Genomic DNA, 18,714 nt, shown 5'->3' with positions numbered 1-18,714 from the left:
CTGGGAGGGATTGGGGGCAGGAGGAGAAGGGGACGACAGAGGATGAGATGGCTGGATAGCATCACTGACTCGATGGACGTGAGTCTGAGTGAACTCCGGGAGTTGGTGATGGACAGGGAGGCCTGGTGTGCTGCGATTCATGGGGTCACAAAGAGTCAGACACGACCGAGCGACTGATCTGATCTGATGGGATGAAACCATTTACATACTTAGATGTACATTTGACTCTCATCAAGCCTGGTAGTGTCAGCTGGCCTCGTCCCATTCTAATAATGTATTATTATGTCACACTGTTTACCCTTTCTTTTTCCTGAGTCTCTGCCTAGGGAATATATGGAGGAGGGAAGTCAAGTCCATTCCACATTCTCTGTAGGGCTGGGAGATCTAGGATGACTTGTTTATTGGAATCTAGGTAATTGATCTACATCTCCACCCCAATGTGTACCACTAATTACTCTGCCTGGGGATCACTATATTTTGGCCCTTGAAATAGTGCTGATCCATATTCTAAAACTACCCTCACTAAAACCCAAAAAATGCAAGCAGAGCTGTTTAGAGAGCACCTCTGGTGGGCAGGGGCCAAGTAGTGTGTCACCTTTGGGGCTCTCCTCTCCCTGCAACCTAGAGCGGGCACCACAGTGAGCCCTTCAGGTGGTCACCGGGGTCTGGGCACTGGGAATTGGGGGCAGCATGTGGAGGTGCCAGGACCATGCAGCTGCACACCCAGGAGCTGAACAACTTCAGGTGGAAGAACCTGGGCACAATCATGTTGTGGAGGCACCAGGTTCTGAGCTTGTGCAGCTAGCAGGACATTGAGGGCTGGCTTGAGGGAACAACAGATGCAGGGACCCAGGCCTCTTCTCAGCCTTGTGCATGAATGTGATCCGTGCCCCTGAGCCTGGCCTGGCAGGCGACGGCGGCCCGGACCCACCATTGCCTTCACTGGAGATGCCTAGGAAGCCATTCGTGAGCTCTCAATGAGCAGCCCAGGTAGGATGTGGACCCCATCATGGGCCTGTTAGCACTGTGTCAGAGGCACCTGGCTAACTTTCCCGACATCATCCAAGTTCATAAAGGAGCTCTTACCAAATTAGAGTTGGTGACATGTGGAAGAAGGAAAAATTGAAGTGCTGGTGGCCTTGAGGATTGCTGTTACACTATTTCTTTTTGCCACTTTGGCTGAAATTCATCACTTTCATCAAACTGGAGTAAGAGACTTTAAATCACAGAGGCAGCATTCCTTACAACAACAAATAAAATTTTTCCCAAAAGAGTGACACAGAAGTTGGAAAAGACTCTTCATAAAGTTGGTAGTGTTTAATGACTGGACTTGGATTATGGAATGTTTTCCAGTTCAAGGATAATTCTTACAGTAGAATAAAAGCTGCTATTAAAGAGCTATTACCAGCTATCAGCAGTGGTAAAAGGATGGTTCCATGTTCAACTAAAACTTGGCTGAATAGATAAGTATGTAGGAAAAAAGCAGTTAATATGATTGTATAATGGAAACATTACCACACATGGTAACTAAATTATACCATGTATGCCTAAACCACTTTTGCAACTTTCAGAATAATGATTGTACTATTTGTCTTATTGCTTTTTGAAGTATAGTGCATACTTTGTAGGCTTCAAAACCCTTTAGTTCAGTTCAGTTCAGTCATTCAGTCATGTCCGACTCTTTGTGATCCCATGAATCACAGCATGTCAGGCCTCCCTGTCCATCACCAGCTTCTAGAGTTCACCCGAACTCATGTGCATCGAGTCGGTGATGCCATCCAGCTATCTTATCCTCTGTCATCCCCTTCTCCTCCTGCCTTCAATCTTTCCCAGCATCAGGGTCTTTTTCAATGAGTCAACTCTTCGCATGAGGTGGCCAAAGTATTGGAGTTTCAGCCTCAGCATCAGTCCTTCCAATGAACACTCAGGACTGGTCTCCTTTAGGATGGACTGGTTGGGCCTCCTTGCAGTCCAAGGGACTCTCAAGAATCTTTTCCAACACCACAGTTCCAAAGCATCAATTCTTCGGCGCTCAGCTGTCTTCACAGTCCAACTCTCACATCCATACATGACCACTGGAAAAACCATAGTCTTGACTAGATGGACCTTTGTTGGCAAAGTAATGTCTTTGCTTTGTAATATGCTATCTAGGTTGGTCATAGCTTTCCTTCCAAGGAGTAAGCGTCTTTTAATTTCATGGCTGCAATCACCATCTGCAGTGATTTTGGAGCCCCCCAAAATAAAGTCTGACACTGTTTCCATTGTTTCCCCATCTATTTCCCACAAAGTGATGGGACCATATACCATCTTCGTTTTCTGAATGTTGAGCTTTAAGCCAACTTTTTCACTCTCCACTTTCACTTTCATCAAGAGGCTTTTTAGTTCCTCTTCACTTTCTGCCAAAAGGGTGGAGTCATCTGCATGTCTGAGGTTATTGATATTTCTCCTGGCAATCTTGATTCTGGCTTGTGCTTCTTCCAGCCCTGCATTCTTCATGATGTACTCTGCACATAAGTTAAATAAGCAGGCTGACAATATGCAGCCTTGACATACTCCTTTTCAAAACCCTTGGATGGTCTCAAAGAAGCTGGCTGGTTAAAAGCCTACTGTGGTTGCCTTTTTACTCTCATAGGTTGGGATTACCTAAATTCAACCTATTCTCTGTTTCCAAACTCCAAATAGAGCAGCTATTGAATTTTGTGCCTTTAGACTCCTGGTTTTTCATTTCTCCACCCCATTCCCCTTTTAAAGTAACCACAACTTTTCTGATTGAAAGAGTGAAAGTCCAGTATATACACAATGACAAACTGCTGGGAACCTCCTATTGGTGCTGGGGGCAAGGTTGGAGGATGAGCTGTTATCAGTCTCGTGATACATGCTGGCAAGCACAGTGGAAGAAGACTCATGCTCATCTTTGAATACAGTGTCTGTCAGGGAAGAAAATGGTGCCATTCTGTCCTCTTAGATGTTGGCGTAGCCTCTTCACTCAAGTGACCTGGAAACTTGGTGTGGAGATGTAATCAAACATGTCTTATAACCTGAAGAAGAGGTTTAATTAGTTGGGGACTTGAGCACAGAATCAGTGACAAACCACACTCAGTTTTAATATTTAGGAAGGTTTTCTTTTCTGACTGGTAGATGTGATCTCTCATGTAGTTTTGATTTACATTTCTCTAATAATTAGTGATGTTGATCATCTTTTCATGTGTTTGTTGGTCATCTATATAGAAATGTCTGTTTAGGTCTTCTGCTCATTTTTTGATTGAATTGTTTGTGTTTTTGATATTGAGCTGCATGTGCTGTTTGTATATTTTGGAGATTAATCTGTTGTCAGTTGCTTCATTTGCAAATATTTTCTCCAATGCTGAGGGTTGCCTTTTCATCTTATTTATGGTTTCCTTTGCTGTGCAAAAGCTTTTAAGTTTATTTAGGTCCCATTTGTTTATTACGCTAGGAGGTCGGTCAAAAAAGAGCTTGCTGCAATTTATGCCAAAGAGCATTCTTCCTATGTTTTCCTCTAAGAGTTATTATAGTGTCTGGCCTTACATTTAGGTCTTTAATCCATTTTGAGTTTATTTTTGTGTATGGTGCTAGCGGGGCTTCCCAAGTGGTGCTGGTGGTAAAGAACCCATCTGCCAATGCAGGGGACATAAGAGATGCGGGTTTGATTCCTGGGTGGGGAAGAGCCCCTGGAGGAGGGCATGGCAACTCATTCTAGTATTCTTTCCTAGAGAATTCCATGGACAGAGGAGCCTGGCAGGCTACAGCCCACGTTGCAAAGAGTTGGCATGACTGAAGTGACTTAGCATGCATGCATGGTGTTAGGGAGCATTCAAATTTCACTCTTTTACATGTTAGCTATCCAGATTTCTCAGCACAACTTACTCAAGAGGCTGTTTTTGCTCCATTGTATATTCTGTCATAGATTAAGTGACAATAGGTGGGTAGTTTTATCTCTGAACTTTCTGTACTGTTCCATTGATCTATATTTCTCTTTCTGTGCCAGTACCATATTGTCTTGATTACTGTAGCCCTATAGTATAGTCTGAAGTCAGGGAACCTGATTCTTCTAACTCCCCCTGCCCCCCCTCAATATTGCTTGCCCTTCGAGGTCTTTTGTCTTCCCACAGAAATTGTAAAAATTTTTATTCTAGTTCTGTGAAAAATACCATTGTTAATTTGATAGGGTTTGCATTCAATCTGTAGATTGCTTTGGGTGGTATAGTCTTTTTCACAGTATTGATTATTCAGTGCATGAACTTGGTGTATCTCTCCATCTGTTTATAACATCTTTCATCACTATCTTATAGTTTTCTGCATGCAGGTCTTTTACCTCCTTAGGTAGATTTATTTCTATGTATTTATTTTTTGGTTGTTGCAATAGTAAATGGGATTGTTTCCTTAATTTCTCTTTCTGATCTTTCATTGTTAGTGTATAGAAATGCAAGAGATTTCTGTATACTAATTTTGCATCCTGTGACTTTACTAAATTCATGGATTAGCTCTAGTAGTTTCCTGGTGGCATCTTTAGGGTTTTCTATGCATAATATCTGGAGAAGGCAATGGCACCCCACTCCAGTATTCTTGCCTGGAAAATCCCATGGGTGGAGGAGCCTGGTGGGCTGCAGTCCATGAGGTCGCTAAGAGTCGGACATGACTGAGCAACTTCATTTTCACTTTTCACTTTCATGCATTGGAGAAGGAAATGGCAACTCACTCCAGTGTTCTTGCCTGGAGAATCCCAGGGACGGGGAAGCCTGGTGGGCTGCCGTCTCTGCGGTCGCACAGAGTCGGACACGACTGAAGTGACTTAGCAGCAGCAGCAGCAGCATGCATAATATCACGTTATTGCAAACAGTGAAAGATTTACTTTTTTTGCCAATTTGGATTTATTTTACTTTTTTTTCTTCTCTGATTGTTGTGGCCTGGACTCGCAAAACTATGTTGAATAATAGCAGTGAGAGTGGGCACTCTTATCTTGTTCCTGATCTTAGAAGAAAGGCTTTCAATTTTTCACCCTTGAGAATAATGTTTATTGTGGGTTTGTTATGTACTAAATATGACCTTTATCAAGTTGAGGTAGGGTTCTTCTGTGCCCACTTTCTGGAGAGTTATCATAAATGAGTGTTTAATTTTGTTGAAAGCTTTTGCTGCATCTATTGAGATGATCATATGGTTTTTATTCTTTAATTTGTTAATATGGGGTATCACATTGATTGCTTTGCATATATCAAAGAATCCTTCATCCCTGCAATAAATCCCACTTGATCATGGTGTATGATCCTTTTAATGTGTTAATGGGTTCATTGTCTAGTATTGTATTGAGGTTTTCTTTGTCTATGTTCATCAGTGATATTGGCCTGTAATTTTTTTGTTTGTGATATTTTTGGTTTTGTTATCAGGGTGATGGTGATCTTATTGAATGAGGTTGGGAGTGTTCCTTTCTCTGCAATTTTTGGAAAAGTTTGTGAAGGATAGGTGTTAGTTCTTAGCTAAATGTTTAATAGAATTCACCTGCGACTACCTGGTCCTGAACTTTTGTTTATTAGATGATTTTAAGTGATAGTTTCAATTTAATTATTTGTGACTGGTCTGTTCATATTTTATATTTCTTTCTGGTTCAGTGCCTTTCTAAGAATATGTCCATTTCTTTCAAGTTGTCCATTGTATTGTCATACAGTAGTAGTAGTAGAGCTTGTATTTGTCTCTTAAGATCCTTTGTATTTCTGCGGTGTCAGCTGTAACTTCTTTTTCATTTTTAATTTTACTTATTTGCAGCTTCTCTCTTTTTTTCTTGATGAGTCTGGGTAAAGATTTTTCAATTTTATTTATCTTCTCAAATGATAAATTTTTAATTTTATTGGTCTTTTCTATTTTTTTCCCATTTCTCTTTCATTTATTTCTGCTCTGATCTTTGTGATTTCTTTCCTTCTACTAACTTTGGGCTTTGTTTGCCCTTCTATCTCTAGATGCTTTAGATATAAGGTTAGATTGTTTATTTGGGATTATTATTGTTTCTTGAGTTGGAATTGTATTGCTATAAACTTCTCTTTTAGGACTGCTTTTGCTGCATCCCATAGGTCTTGGGTCATTGTGTTTTCATTGTCACTTGTTTCTAGGTATTCTTTTATTTCCTCTTTGATTTCTTCAGCAATCTCTTGGTTTATTAGTAGCACATTATTTGGTCTCCTTGTGTTTGTGTTTTTTACAGTTTTTTTTTCCTGTAATTAATTTCTAATCACATAGTGTTGTGGTCAGAAAAGATGCTTGATATGGTTTCAGTGTTCTTCACCTTACCAAGCCTTGATTTGTGACTCAAGTTGTGATCTATCTTGGAGAATGTTCTGTGTGCACTTGAGAAGAAAGTGTTTTCTGCTGCTTTTGAATGGAATGTCTTATAAATAGCAACTAAGTTTATCTGTTCTAATGTGTCGTATAAGGTGCATGCTTGCTTATTAATTTTCAGTCTGGATAACCTATCCATTGGTGTAAGTGGAGTGTTAAGGCCCCCCATCATCGTTATGTTACCATCAGTTTCCCCTTTTGTGGATATTAGCATTTGCCTTATAAATTGAGGTGTTCCTATGTTAGGTGCATAAATATTTACAGTTGTTATATCTTCTCCTTGGATTGATCCTTTCATCATTATGTAGTGTCCCTCTTTGTCTCTTTTAAAGTCTATTTTGTCTGATATGAGTTTTGCTACTCTGGCTTTTTTTTGATTTCCCTTTGCATGAGATATCTTTCTCCATCCCCTCTCTGTCAGTCTCTATGTGTCTTTAGGTCTGAAGTGGGTCTCTTGTAGACAACCTATATATAGGTCTTACATGTAAATGGATTAAATGCTCCAATCAAAAGAATGGAAAGCCAGCCCATTTCTTTTGATGGAGCATTTAATCCATTTACATGTAAGGCAATTATCAATATGTATGTTCCTATTACCATTTTCTTAATTGCTTTGGGTTTTTTTGGTTGTTGTTTTTCTTCTCTTGTGTTTCCTACCTAGAGAAGTTCTTTTAGCATTTGTTGTAAAGTTGGTCTGGTGGTGCTAAATCCTCTTAGCTTTTGCTTGTCTGTCAAGCTTTTGATTTTTCTGTCAAATATGGATGAGAACTCAGTTAGGTGGAGTAATCTTGGTTATAGGTTTTCCCCTTTATCACTTTAAATCTATTCTGCCACTTACTTTTGGCCTGTAGAGTTTCTGCTGAAATATTAGTTGATAATGTTATGGGGATTCCCCTGTATGTTATTTGTTGATTTTCCCTTGCTGCTTTTAACATTTTTTCTTTGTATTTAATTTTTGATAGTTTGATTAATATGTGCCTCAGCATGTTTCTCCTTGGGTTTACTTTATACACAACTCTCTGCACTTCCTGAACTTGATTGACTATTTTCTTTCTCACGTTGGGGAGGTTTTCTACTATAGTCTCTTGAAATATTTTCTCAGACACTTTCACTTTGTCTTCCAGGACCTCTATAATTTGAATGTTGGTGTATGTAATGTTATCCCAGAGGTCTCTGAGGCTGACTTCAATTCTTTTCATTATTTTCTCCTTATTCTGCTCTCAGGTAGTTATTTTCACCATTCTATGTATCCACCATTTTATTAACCTCATTCATTCTTCTGCCTCAGTTATTCTGCTATTGATTACTTCTAGTGTGTTTTCAATTTCAGTTATGGTGTTATTCATGTCTGATTGTTTGCTCTTTAGTTTGTCTAGATCCTTGTTAAATGTTTTTATATTTTATCCATTCTATTTCCAAGATTTTGGATCATCTTTACTATCAGTACTTTGAATTCGTTTTCAGGTGAGTTGCCTAGTTCCTCTTCATTTATTTGGTCTTGTAGGTTTTTACCTTGTTCCTTCATCTGCAACGTATTTCTCTGTCCTCTCATTTTGTCTAATTTACTGTATTTGAGTTCTCCGTTCCACAGGCTACAGGATAGTAATTCTTTTTGCTTCTTGTATCTGTCTCCAGTGGGTGAGGTTTGTTCAGAGGCTTGTGTAGGTCCTGGTGAGAGGGATAGGAGCTTGTGTTCTGGTGGTTGAAATAGGATCTTTCCCCTCTCATGGGAAGGGCCATATCAAGGGGTGTGTTTTGGGAGTGTCTGTGGAGAAGACAATGGCAACCCATCCAGTACTCTTGCCTGGAAAATCCCATGGACGGAGGAGCCTGGTAGCCTGCAGTCCATGGGGTCACGAAGAGTCGGACACAACTGAGCAACTTCACTTTCACTTTTCACTTTCATGCATTGGAAAAGGAAATGGCAACCCACTCCAGTGTTCTTGCCTGGAGAATCCCAGGGACGGGGGATCCTGGTGGGCTGCTGTCTATGGGGTCGCACAGAGTCGGACACGACTGAAGCGACTTAGCAGCAGCAGCAGCAGCAGCAGTGGACTTAATACAACTTTAAGCAGCCTGTCTGCTGATTTGTGTGTTTGTGTTCCTGTCTTGCTCGTTGATAACATGGGACATTTAGCACTGTGCTTGCAGGTAGTTGAGTGGATCCAGGTCTTGGAATTGAGATGGAGACCTCTGGGAGAGCTCTCATAGATTAAAATTCTCCGTGGCTTGGAATTCTCCAGTGTTTCAGTGTTTTGGACTCCGTGCTTCCACCCCAGAGGCTTAGGCCCGACCCCTGGCCTAGGAACCAAGAATCTGCAAGCTGCACATCTTGGCAAAAAGAAAAAATAAAATTAAAAAAGGATGGGATGAAAACAAACAAGCAAAACCCAAGGGAAATAGCAAAGAAAAAAACAAGCAAACAGCAATGATTAAAAACAAACAAACAATACCCCAGACAAATGGTGAAAACAAAAGCAAAAGAGCCCCAAAGAAACAGATGCACATTCAAAATAAGAAACAAAAATGAAAATCCCCAAATGAAATCAAACAATTAAAAACAAATCTAACAAAATCAAGATAAAAAACAAAATGCAAACAGAATGCAAATGGAAGGAAAAAAGCAAAGAAAACAAAACAAACACAAAAATAATATAGAAAAACAAACTCAGATAGGGGCTTCCTTGGTGGAACAACAGTAAAGAATCTGCCTGCAATGCAGAAGACCCCTGGGTCAGGAAGATCCCCAGGAGAGGGAAATGGCAACTCATTCCAGTATTCTTGCCTGGGAAATCCCATGGATAGATGAGTCTAATGGGCTACAGTCCGTGGAGTCTTAAAGAGTCAGATACCACTTAATAACTAAACAACAATAACAGGAACAATTAGGACAAAGAAACAAAGTAGAATAAAAGAGGGGAAAAAAACAAGGAAAAACACAGAACAACTAAAAAGTAACATTTAAATAGAAATATAAAACATTAAAAAATACATTAAAAATTAAAAAAAACTAAAACTAAAAACAATTATAAACAAAAACAGAGCAAAACAAAACACAAAAAAGTAATAGTGTTTTCCTAGTGTCTTAGCTGTCAGTATTCTGTCCTCACCATGAGTCACAGCCAAACTTTGCCTCCCTAGGAGGCCATTCAAAACCTCTAGATAGGTCTCTGGACTCTATGTACACTGTGAGGGGAGCTTGGACCTGGCCCTACTCCCACATGTACTAGTGCCCAAAATCCACAGCTGCTAGAGCTAGATTGGTTTCCTTTGTGGGAGCACTCATTGTCTATTCAGATATTCCAAGGATGTAAGGTTTACCAAGGTGATCTTGGGAATTTAAGCTGTGGTTTGTGCTGCTTCACAGAAAGATTTTTGTTCCTCTTCCTTAGTCACTCCATCCCTGGGGCTCAGCTCTGGTTTTAACCCCCTCTGTGTATGGGGCCCAGTCACAGGAGTCTGCTCCCAAGACCACCCTGGAGCAGTCTGCTCTGGCGAGGACAGGATGCAGAGGTGGCATAACTGCTTGAGTCATGGGGGCCTCGGTGGCAATAGGTGAGCAGGAAAGCCAGCAGCCATGGGTGCAAGAGATCTGGCCTTAGGGGGAGACTCTCATAGATCCTGGCAGCCAGCACCAGAAGGCCAGACATGGTGGGAGCTTTTACTAGTACCTGGTGGGTCAGGGGGCTATCATGTAGGGAGAGTGGGGCTGCAATGGTGGCTTCATGCCCTGCATGTGATGTCACTCAACAGTGGTGCCTTACTTCTGTGGCAGTCTGGATATCTTCCACAAGCATTCCTGGTTGTAAATTTCCTCCCTTCCATCCCCTCAGACTGTCTCCTCACAGTCAGTGGCAATCTTCCTCCTGAGTTTGGTCTCCAATCCCCATATTCAAGCTTTCAGCCCCCACTGTGAACTGGCAAACACACCCCCAAGTCTTGGGTGTATAGGGCTTTGGCACAGACCATCTGTAGGTCTCACTCTTCTGTCCACCACATATCAGCTGTTTCATCCTCCTTCAATAGCTTCAGATGCTTCCCTTCCATCCCAACTGATTTCCCCATCAGTGAGTGGGCTTCCCTGGGTGCAGGAACCTCTCTACACCCCAGCTCCCCAGGGGTGCAAATCCTGTCCTGCCTCCTCTCCTTTCTTTTTCTCTTCTTTCTTTGGGATTGATTTCCATTATGATTGACTGGTTTGATCTCTTTGGAGTCCAACTGATTTTCAAGAGTCTTCTCCAGCACCACAGTTCAAAAGCATCAATTCTTTGGCACTCAGTCTTCTTTCTGGTCCAACTCTCACATCTGTACATGACTACTGGAAAAACCATAGCTTTGACTATTGACCTTTTTCGACAAAATGATGTCTCTGCCTTTTAATATAGTGTCTATTTTTGCTACAGTTTTACTTCCGAGGAGCAAGCAGGTTTTATTTCCTTTAATTCCTCAAAGATTCCTGGCACCAAGGGTTTGTGTTTAGTAAACTCTTCACAAAGTTTCTGCAGTTGGTATGTGTGCTTGCTTATTGGTAAGTATGTTGAATGTGAGATAGGATACCTCAACTTCTTAAAAGTTCTAGGTGTTTTTCCAGCATATAAATTCTACTGTCTGGCTCTCTCCCAGCGTCCGTGGCCTGAACCACATTGCTGGTTTTCTCTCTCTAGGCTCCTCCTCCCCAACCCACTTAAGCAAATGATGTTCAAAACCAGACATTTCTCACATGAAGATTGCTCACTATAGGGGTAGGGACTTGGGGGAGGAGGATGTACCAGACTCGTTCCTCTTCACCCTGGGAATGACCAGTAGATGAACTGCCTGGATTTTGACTGCATTCAGAAATTTCTGACCACAGGACTCATGGACCACCTTTTGAAGTAATTACCTCATTAGTAGATTGGGTTGGAGGGAATGAGCCGGTGCTGGATATTCTCTTGTCTGAGATGTTGCAGAGCGGTTTAAGGGAGCAAGCAGAAAATGGACTCCTGTGAGTTGTGTGAGGCCATAGAGAGGGATGGGACAGTGACTGTGATGTGGGGAAATTTTTTTCTAGAGTTTGTTGTCAAGAATCCAGACCTTACCCGTGATTCACTGTGTGACTTTCTGCAGGTCATGCAGCCACTCTTGATCTCAGTTTTCACATCCAGAAAGTGGGTTTAGAGCACTGTGCCCTGAGTACCTTGAGTGCATGATTATGGGGCCAGTCTTGTGGATGCAGCACTGGGGCATGGGCAGCTGAGGAGAATGCCTCAGTGGGCAGGAGAAGGAGGCATGGACCAGGAGTTAGGTATATGGGGTTGCTCCTGTGGTGTGTGGGGCATGACAGTTCTCAGGTGTGAGGTATTCAGTCTGGGGAGAAGACACCAGCGTGTGAGCCTCAGTAGGTGGTAGTGAGTCTGAGGCAGCTGAGGCTGTGGCCAGAAGGAGTATAGATATCTACTCCTGCCCCTCTGTGATAGCAGGAGCAGTGCTGGCAAAGGATGAAAGGGAAGTGGTGGGTGTAATGCAGACAACAGCCTATCAGAGACCATGGGGTCTGGTTTGTCCTGTGTGTAGGGAGGATAACTGCTACTAGTGACAACTAAGAAAACCAGAAGAGAGCAAGCAATAGATAAATGCCAATATTTGTACTGGGCATGTGGAAATGTGACACTTTTCACAACGATCTTTATTTTCTTTTGGTAATGGCTTCTTACTTAGGCAACAGATAGTTGGAATTCACAGAAAATCAAAAAGGAAATTTATCTCACTAAATGGTATAAAGAAGAAGATGTCTTGCCCACCCTGGCTGTAATAGTGTGGTGCTGTAGTGTAATAGTATAATTTCTGTGCTGGACCATAGGTTGATATTAGTGACCAAGAATGCCTGGACTGAGCTGTTAACCAGGGGAAACTAGTAAAGGGATTATAATGGGGGTAGGAGTAAGGAGTGTGCGATCACCAAACTAGCGTGACCACAGGAATGCCAATACAGTACAGGTATATCATAAAGTGGAGTTGTTTATATATTTATTATGAAATTGTTTATTGATGTCCTGTTGTAGGTTCTGGGGATAATAAGAAACATCTGAATGGCTTATTCTAGCCCTGTGAGCTGACCTCCGGAGCTAACTTGGTAGCTCCACCCTTCGGGTGGGGAAAAGCCCAAGAACTCTTAGGAGTGAAGCCTTTCCCGCTCTCTTGCTGCTCCTCCTAAATGTTTCCTCTGCAGCTGCATAGGCTGGCAGGCAGCCTGAGATGGAGCCCTACTCAGAAGATCCCCACCTCTGCTGGGTTGCCCGGCTCCTGGGACTCACCAGCCTCCTCCTCAGTGAGTAGCCTGGGCTCTTTGTGGTGGGGGGCAAGATTCAGGGACCCCTTCTCTCTCTGATGTCTTAAGTTGTGTTGAGGCTGGGAACCCTGAGTGGAGGCAGCCTTGGCTAGCATTAAGGGATTTTTTTACTAGGGAGGTGAAGTCACTACTGTTTCAATAACAGTGAAGCCAAGAGAGCCTGGAGCTCCATGTGGAGAGGAATAGAGAGAGGTACAGAAGCAGCTCTTGGGGACCAAGGGAGTGGGAACAAGGCCCTCCTGACCTGGCAGAGGGGATGTGCCAGCCTCTGTCACTGTCCCATGGAGAAGGGGCAGACCTAGAACCCTGGGTCTGAACTGGAGGAAGGAAATGGAGTCTAGTTTTCTTGGGCTGGTGCAGGATGTTGAATACAATAAAATTCTAATTTTGTAAAGGGAGGAGCAGCCTCCAAAATTTAAGTGTGTCTGTATAGCCACATGTTGTAATTCCACTGCTGGGCATACACACCGAGGAAACCAGAATTGAAGGAGACATGTGTACCTCAATGTTCATTGCAGCGCTGTTTATAATAGCCAGGACATGAAGCAACCTAGATGTCCATCAGCAGATGAATGGATAAGAAAGCTGTTGTACATATACACAATGCAGTATTACTCAGCCATTAAAAAGAACACATTTGAATCAGTTCTAATAAGGTGGATGAAACTGGAGCCTATTATACAGAGTGAAGTAAGCCAGAAAGAAAAACACCAATACAGTATACTAACGCATATATATGGAATTTAGAAAGATGGTAACAATAACCCTGTATGCGAGACAGCAAAAGAGATACAGATGTATAGAACAGTCTTTTGGACTCTGTGGGAGAGGGAGAGGGTGGAATCATTTGAGAGAATGGCATTGAAACATGTATAGTATCATATATGAAACGAATCGCCAGTCCAGGTCTGATGCAGAATACAGGCTGCTTGGGGCTGGTGCACTGGGATGACACAGAGGGATGGTACGGGGAGGGAGGAGGGTTCAGGATGGGGATCACGTGTACACCCGTGGCAGATTCATGTTGATGTATGGCAAAACCAATACAATATTGTAAAGTAATTAACCTCCAATTAAAATAAATAAATTTAAATTAAAAAGAAATAAAAGTTAACCAGAAAAAAAAAAAAAAAGAATGAAGAAATCATGGAAGGAATAGTAGACTGCTATGTGGGTTCCAGGATGGGGTGAACTTGGAGAAGAAAGAAAGGAGGGTGAAGCAGGGAAGATGGAATTAAACAAAAAGGGAACTTAAAGAAAGACTGTCCTGAGAAATCTGTATATCTCATTTATGACTTCCTCAGATGTCATATGTTTGTAATGAAGTTAAATAAAAACTGATGAGAAAATAATGAAGTGTAGTATCAATTCTGAAGAAAGTTTGGAAAGGTTTTATTGCTTTAATTTTTGGTTTTAGAGGCTTTCCAGGTGGCTTAGTGGGTAAAGAACCCACCTGCCAATGTAGGAGATGTAAGAGGTACAGGTTTGACCCCTGGGCTGGGAAGAATCTCTGGAGGAGGGCATGGTGACCAGTATTCTTGCCTGGGAAATCCCCATGGACAGAGGAACCTGGTAGGCTACAGTCCATGGGGTTGCAAAGAGTCGGACACGACTGAGTGACTGACACACACACACATCCAAGTCATTATATGAACTTGTTGGAATTAAATAAAATTCAGTGGGTTAGAGAGCATTTGTAAAATCTCATTCTAAGTTGAATGTTCTAAGTTCTAAATTCTAAGTTCATTCAGTCGTATCAAACTCTTTGTGACCCTATGGACTGTAGCCCTTCAGGCTTCTCTGTCCATGGGATTCTCCAGGCAGTAATATTGGAGTGGATTGCCATGCCCTCCTCCAGGGGATCTTCCTGACCCTGGGATTGAACCTATTAGATTGAACCTGACCCATAAGATTGAACTCTTATGTCTCCTACATTGGCAGGCCAGTTCTTTACCACCAGTGCCACTTGGAAAGCATTTGTAAACAGGTGTCTTGAAATAACAGTGAACTTTGCATGATATTACATCCCATTTAATTGGTACCTTTGTGACAACAGTAAAATGTAAGCTTTTTCTTCTCTCTCTCAATTTTGTTTAACTGGAGAGATATGTTAGAGTTTTTTTTTTTCTCCTGTAGTTCCTGGGGCTCAAAGATTACATAAGAAGGACAGACAAATACACTCGATCTTAGCCAAAAGGCCGAGAAGTGATAGGACAGACAAATAGACATGCAGAGAGAGAGTGAGTGCGAGAGAACAAGAGAGAAAGACCTCTCTATCTTCTTCTTCTTCATATATAGGCACTAATCTCTTCATGAGAACCCAAAATCTGGATGGCATAAAAAAGTAGAAATGTATTATTTCAGTTCTGGAGCCCAAAATTCCAAAATCAAGGTGTCAGCAGGACTACATTCTCTCTAAAACCTGTAGGGTATATTACTCCATGTGGGCTGCCAAAACAAGATGCCACAGACTGGGTGGCTTATCAGCAGAAATTTGTTTTCCCTTAGTTCAGGAGGCTATATTCTAAACTCAGGTTTCATGCCAATTCTGTTGCTGGTGAGAGAGGGATAGGGCTCTGTATCATGGGGACCTGCTGGTCATGGTGTCTGTGTCCTGATTTGTTTAGAGGGACTGGTAACTCAGTCTTGCCCAACTCTTCTCAGCTGACCTTCTGTGAACTGTGTGGGGGAGTCCATTCTCACACCAGGGTGTGTGCTTTGCAGTGGGGCCCCCAATTCCCAGGCCATGGACAAGAACTGGTCCCTGGCCTGTTAGGAAGGGACTAACAGGTCACACAGCAGAAGCTAAGTGGCAGGTGAGTGAGTGAAGCTTCATCTGTATTTACAGCCACTCCCTATCACTCGAATTGCTGCCCAAGCTCAGGAAAACAAGCTCGGGGCTTCCACTGATTCTGCATTATGGTGAGCTGTACAATTATTTCATATATATCACAATGCATTATTATAATAATAGAAATAAAATGCACAATAAATATGATGTGCTTGAATCATCCTGAAACCATCCTCTGCCCCCATTTGTGGAAAAATTGTCCTTCCATGATACCAACCTTCACCGGTGCTGAAAGGCTGGAGACTGCTGCTCTACAGGGTAATATGTACTTTGCAGCAGACCTAGTCTTGCTCTAGGGTCTCAGAGGGGAGGGAGGTGTAGAATGAATGGGCAGAAGAGGGGCTGTGAGGAGCCAGATAGGATGCATGGATGAGTGAATACCGTTTACTCTCATGAACCACTGTCCCCACTGATACAGATCATGAAGGCTTTTGACCTGGGACTAAAAGGTTGTTAAGCTCAGTGTGAGGATCATGGTTTTGCAAAAGAAGCTGAAAGGACTGTGGTGAAGGCCTGATCCTGAGGAAAGGCCTTATTAAATGAGCTGATGTTTAAGTGAATACAAAAATATCTGAAACACCTGTGCATATGAATGCTGGCATGAGCTATTCTCTGCTTCCAGTGAAACCAGGAATAGGTATTAGTACAGCAGGAGGGAGGCAGGTTTGAGATGAGAACTTGATGATTTGAAGAGAAAACTGGGTCCTTGGCAATTGGAGCCGCACCCGATTGAATCAGGTGAATCTTGACCTGAAGGAAGAAAGAGATTGTTTTTGCTTTCAGGATAAAGTTTTTCTGTGGCACTTTCCCTGGTCCTACACTGTCCTACCCTGGTCCCCTAAAGGACAGAGGGCATCAGGTCTCTGGAACTTAAGCTTCAAGTGGGAAGATGGGCTCTGGATCAGGTCATCCTGAAGGGAATGTACCCACTGGTCACAGCTCTGCAGGAAAGTGTCTGAGGAAGGCCCACTGTAACCTCTCAGGGACTGGCTGATTTGGTGGCAGGGACAGCAGGGCTCACTAACTGATCACTTGCTCCCTCTCATATTCTAGTCACTGGCAGTTAGCCAGGGCCTTGTGACCAGTGCTGGCCAAAATCAAGAGCAGAGAGCTCCCTACTTCTGGACAGAAGCAGGGAAATCCCTGTGTAACTCTCCTTTCTTCCCTCCCTGCTGTGGGGCTGGGAGCCCATGAGGATGCTGTGAGCTCCGTGTGTGCAGCTGCAAGGAGGTGGAGCCTCTTCCATGTGTGATAGGACCTCTCTCTGTCACTCTTTCATGGGAACTGTGGTGGGGGATATAAACACCCCTTGTTCTAAGACCATGAGGTATTATAACCATTTTTACACAGTATAGTGTATTTTATCCTGACTACTATACTGCCTGTAAAGAGCAGGAAGGAGACCAGCTTTCGTATTTGTATTAGGTGTCTATTGTGATTAGTTGTCTATTGTATAACCTGTCACCCCAAAACTTAGTGCCTTGAATACCACCCAGTCAGTTTCTGTGAGTGAGGGCCCAGGGGTATTTCAGCTTGGTCCTCTGGCCCAGGGTCTCCCCAAGTGAAATCAAGGTCTTGGCTGGGGCTGCATCAGCCCTAGGGTCATCTGAGAAGGATCTACTTCTAAGCTCTCTTGTGCAATTGCTGATGGGAGGCAGTTTCTGTGGCTATTGGGTTGAAGGCCTCAGTTCCTTCCTGGCTGTGGGCCAGAGGCTCTCTCAGTTCCTTGCCATGTGGGCCCCTCCTTAGGGCAGCTGACAACATGATAGCTGGGTTCCTCAGAGTGAGAAAGAAAGAAAGTGAAGGAGAGAAAGTGTGTGTGTTTAAGGAAGAGGGACCCTACAGTCTTGTATAACCTAGTATCATGGAGTGGCATCCAACTGTGTCTGTATTCTATTCCTTAGAAGCCAGTCACTAGGTGCAGCCCATATTCCAGGGGAAGAGGTGTCAAAAGAGTGTGAACAGGAGGAAGGGGGGTCTTTGGGAGACAATTTAGATCCCCTCCTACAATCTTACACTTAATATATACCTGAAAACGTGATTCAGACCCATGATCTCACATAATTCACACACATCATTATCAACCAAGTACGGAAAATGTGGATTAGCAAGCTTAAGTAACTTGTAGAAGGTTACGCACCACCAGAACCAGGACTTGATTCCAGAATTATTTTAAATTCATTGTCCTTGCATTCCAAGAATCAGGAGAGTATATTGGATGGATTTAATGAAAAAGGTGAATCATGTTGTTTTCTTCTTTATTCTTAACTGAGAAACCACTCACATTTCCTATCTCCATTGTCCTAGGCATCTGCAGCACAGTGGTCCAGAGTTCTGGAAAATATGGTTCTGAAGTTCAGAATTCTAGATTTGTTCCCATGCAGGGGATCCAAGGAGGTTCTGTGTTGTTTCATATAGTCAAGAAGCAAGAAGCTGACCCAGAGGAGGTCTCATGGGGCTTTGGCCCTGAGTTAAACTACAGAGTCCTGCTGCGAGTCCACCGTGGGGCAGACACCCCAACCTGGGTCAGCCTCCAGGACAAGTACCAGCAGAGGGTCCAAGTGCCCAATGTGACATCCTTGAAGATTGAGAACCTGACCCCAGAGGACAGTGGGCAGTACCGGGCTCGAGCCAGCTTCACTGGAGGAATGGAATTGAACCAGGTTTTCCTCCTCACTGTCTATGGTAAGTGACACCTCCTTACCCCACCCTATGGCTTCTCTCCTGCTTTTGTGCTAGGAGTTTCACATAAGCCCCATTTTTCATGATCCCTTCCAGACACCAGCCTTCATATCCTGTTTTCTCTTTCAGAATTAGGGTAGATAGGTTTGCCACAAATGGTGTACAGAGCTGATATTCATACCAGGGATAAAATCACTTCAGTGTTTTGGGAAAGGAGGATGAAAATTTGGGTAAATGTATTTCTCATTAGCTCAGTTCAGTTCAGTTGTCTTCAGTCGTTGAGTTGTGCCTGACTCTTGTGACCCCAAGGACTGCAGCATGCCAGGTTTTCTGTCCAACACCAACTCCAGGAGCTTGCTCAAACTCATGTCCATTGAGTTGATGATGCCATCAAACCATCTCTTCCTCTGTCATCCCCTTCTCCTCCTGCCTTCAATCTTTCCCAGCATCAGGGTCTTTTCCAGTGAGTAAGTTCTCCCCATCAGGTGGCCAAAGTATTGGAGCTTCA

At 42.9% G+C, this 18,714-nt stretch overlaps 1 protein-coding gene across 1 annotated transcript in view; it reads left to right on the top strand.

The window, feature by feature from the left end:
* The first annotated feature begins 11,080 nt into the window (after nt 1-11,080).
* The window catches only part of LOC104983749, a 13,600-nt gene continuing 5,966 nt past the window's right edge, over nt 11,081-18,714 (top strand). Inside the window, exons 1-3 of the mRNA XM_010833271.1 lie at nt 11,081-11,219; nt 12,387-12,652; nt 17,832-18,209. Coding sequence (XP_010831573.1) covers nt 12,580-12,652; nt 17,832-18,209 — 451 coding nt within the window. The 5' untranslated portion in view covers nt 11,081-11,219; nt 12,387-12,579. The remainder of the gene's footprint in view (nt 11,220-12,386; nt 12,653-17,831; nt 18,210-18,714) is intronic.

The sequence above is a fragment of the Bison bison genome, unplaced genomic scaffold (genome assembly GCF_000754665.1).
Source record: "Bison bison bison isolate TAMUID 2011002044 unplaced genomic scaffold, Bison_UMD1.0 scf7180017863337, whole genome shotgun sequence".
NCBI lineage: Eukaryota > Metazoa > Chordata > Mammalia > Artiodactyla > Bovidae > Bison > Bison bison.
Note: the sequence above shows the minus strand (reverse complement) of the source record. Positions and strands in the feature narration are given on the sequence as shown.